The 3272-nt window shown below is 37.9% G+C and overlaps 1 protein-coding gene across 2 annotated transcripts in view; it reads right to left on the bottom strand.

Annotated features, from left to right (window-relative positions):
- Positions 1–1293: 1293 nt before the first annotated feature.
- The window catches only part of LOC105115719 (uncharacterized), a 5531-nt gene continuing 3552 nt past the window's right edge, over positions 1294–3272 (bottom strand). The window contains exons 5-9 of one of the 2 annotated variants that reach the window (XM_011012708.1): positions 2934–3264; positions 2533–2842; positions 2124–2289; positions 1629–1734; positions 1294–1518 (exon numbers count right to left, since the gene is read on the bottom strand). In XM_011012708.1, coding sequence (XP_011011010.1) covers positions 1401–1518; positions 1629–1734; positions 2124–2289; positions 2533–2842; positions 2934–3264 — 1031 coding nt within the window. In that variant the 3' untranslated portion in view covers positions 1294–1400. Of the gene's footprint in view, positions 1519–1628; positions 1735–2123; positions 2290–2532; positions 2843–2933 lie in introns of both variants that reach the window. The other variant, XM_011012707.1, reaches the window with a different exon arrangement.

Genomic DNA, 3272 nt, shown 5'->3' with positions numbered 1-3272 from the left:
TCCCCCTTGATCGCTACATAAATGCTCTTAAGATCGTTTTCGGTATGGAGGGGGTGAAAACAATTTAAGGAAAAACCTAAGGAGACCAGATTTATAGATGAAACGCGAATCTAAATATTATTGATGGATAAAATGTTAAAAGTTATTTAATAGAAATTGAAAAAATTAAAAATAACGGAACGCTTCAATATAAATCAAACCACAGTTTAAATTAAATAGAATTATAAAAAAAAATACTAGATTTGTAGTACTACATTAAAAAAAATTAAAAAAAAATTCCATCCTAAGGATTTCACATGCTAAATTCAAATAGCACACCTCGATTGCTAGAATCTTAAGTTCTTCGAGAAGCAAGATCAAGGTTCAGGTCTAGTAATCCGTAACTGTCTTGAAAAATGTTGGTGTAAAGCTACAATTACTAATCTACTACACGCTATGATGGTAGTTTCTGGCCCTTCAGCAAGTATCTTTGAAAGTAACCGGAGGAGATGACTCCAAAATCAAGCACGTAAGTGAGGATGTTAGCTTGCTCAGCCGAAGATAATTGTCAAATAACGATAGCAGCATGCGAAGTTCAAGAAATGCCCGAAGTCTATTCTAGTTAGAAAATACCAGTCAAAGATCTTAGCAATATCCCAATCAAGCATTGCATTTCCATCAATACCCTCGTCAAAGAATAAGGCTAAAACTTTTCCCATCTCACTTTCTGCTGATCACTGAGCCAGAAGGTGGGTGTACGTACAATTCAAAAAGATGCAAGATACCAATGCAATCATGCTTTCGCCGAAGGAAAAAAAAAAAACTCTCAATGCTGAGTGGTACCAAATATCCTTACAGAAAAGTGTCCCAGCACGCGCTGTTAAACAGGAAGTATCATCAATTTGAGAGTTTCTTGGAATCAAGGAAATGAGGGCGGTCATCCACTCGGCATCCGGGAAAAAGAGATAGTTATCTAAACACATTGACACTAACACATTCTTCCACTCTATTTTTTTATTCACATTTAAATAATGAATCAAAGAAGCCTAATTGTTATCTCAATCATACAATCGAATTATCAAAATCATGAGGAAAAAAAAACCAGGAAATAATAAACACCTGGTGGGGGATCCAGAGGCAAGGCTTGGGGGTGCTTGGAAAAATGGTAAAAGTTACTTTTTAAAATATTTTTCTTTTGAAAATATATAAAAATAATATTTTTTTATTTTTTAAATTTATTTTTAACATCAGTACATTGAAATGTTTCAAAAACACATAAAAAATAATTTGAGGCAAAATAAATCAAAATGTTTTAAAAATATGGTCCAACCATAGCACCAAACACCCCACATGAATCATGCATAGTTAAACTAAACATACCATTTCTTTCTACTTTGTCCACTAGTTTCTCAACCATCAAATTATAAGATAGAGTAGGCATGGATAACCTCGATTACAGGTGCCCTACACATTGGACATTTCTCCCCGCTTCGGACCAACTCATGAGCACATTTTGAACATGTGCACATGTGCCCACACCTGTAACCCAAAAGAAAGGGGGGGATGCAAGATTAGATAAATATGCAACAAGTGCTATTCTTATCTGGCCCATCAATGTCAGAAACTTGTACGGTTCCACTGAAATTTACCTGTACAGTAGAGAATCAATACTGCCATCACAACATATGCAGCAAATTCCTTTCCTCACATGATCCCATTTAGATCTATCCTCCGGAACACTGTTCTCACACACCCCTGGAATAAAATAATGGTATTTCTATGGTCAACTAAGGAAGGAACAAATAAAATGATACCACCAAGTACAAGAGAGGAGAAAAATCTAACTAAAGAAGAGGTTATAGTTCGTGCGTACAATTTCTGAGAATCCAATAAAAAAATTAACATAGAGAAGTGTTTCAATTCCAACTGGAAAACATTAAAAAATGGCCAAAAGTAATGGCATGCAGAAAACTATTTTCTTCCTAAAGCTGACTTAAGAGAAATGATAGGTGTGGCCCTCGCTAGAAGAAAAAATATCCATACACGCTGGACTGCAAGCTGAAGCTATTTCCCTAAGAATTGCCTTGCACATATCATGATGAGAAAAAGAGCAGAAACAGAATCATTCTGAAAATGGAACACACCTGGTGAATCAGAAGAGCGATTCAGGGCAGCTGAGACTTCTTGCTGTATTGACCGTTGCAGCTCGAGCTGCATGTCCATACAGGCTTCCAGCATCCTCTGCATGTTATTCATTCTTTGTTGGAGCCTAGCCATGTCAATCCTTAGATCATTTATGATGTCCCATTCCTATATCAAATCAAATCAATGTTTCAGTCGAAACTGAAATTGTTCAATATATTTTTTATATTAATTTGAACACATCATGACCAACCCTATTAGTTAGTAGAAGTTATCAAAAGGTATTTACCTGCCACTAATAAGCTATATAGAAATATTCACCAAGAGAAGCAAACATTCAAATGTAGTTTTTAATGCAATGATGTAAACAAGAATCCAGTTCCAAGAATCACTTAGGATGAGTGAACGCACAATTCCAAAGCGCAGATGCATGTCATGCTGTGGCCAAGTATAATGGTTCGATTCCTGATCCCAGAGCTGCTCTACAGGGGGTATAGTTGGGGAAGGTTGAGCAAGTGAAGGACTCTGGACAGCATTCCCCCGACTCTCATTCTGATCCACAGTCTGCTGTTCCAGATCTTGTTCTGCTGTAGCGGGGATAGCTGATGTTTCTTGCAGTTCCCATTCTAGGGGAGTATGGCTTTGCCTTTCAACATATGAGCGTATCAATTGGTCAAGACTCTCACGGAAACCACTGCGAAGAAGTGTGGAGACGCTTCTCCTACCACAAGAATAAAAAACTTGCATAAATAATTTGATGACCTAAAACGGCAAAAAGAATGGAATGGGCCCTTCAGTCTTGAGCTTCATACCTGCTCAAGAGTTCCCTGAGTTCCATACTGTATACATTGTCATCATCAGGAAAATAAAATGGATCCATCCTACCAACTGGTATAGCTTCCTGGTCAGAAGGCTCTGTTAGCCAACTTTGCACAGCCTCTTGAAAAAAACCACCATCCTCAAGCCATACTTCAGAGGCCCCTTCGCTATCTTCATTTTCCAACCATTCATTAGCAGCAGTTTCATGTTGACGTCCATCAATGTTATCTTGAACCCCATCTGCCCATTCTCCAGATGCTCGACTAGCTCCAAACAAGTGCTGCCCTTCACTTTCCAGGAGTTGGTTCTGCCACTGTTCTAATGGTTCAGCA

This window comes from Populus euphratica, unplaced genomic scaffold, assembly GCF_000495115.2.
Source record: "Populus euphratica unplaced genomic scaffold, PopEup_1.0 scaffold749.1, whole genome shotgun sequence".
In the NCBI taxonomy this organism is placed as follows: domain Eukaryota; kingdom Viridiplantae; phylum Streptophyta; class Magnoliopsida; order Malpighiales; family Salicaceae; genus Populus; species Populus euphratica.
The sequence above is the reverse complement of the archived record's forward strand: the minus strand, read 5'-3'. Positions and strand labels throughout refer to the sequence as shown.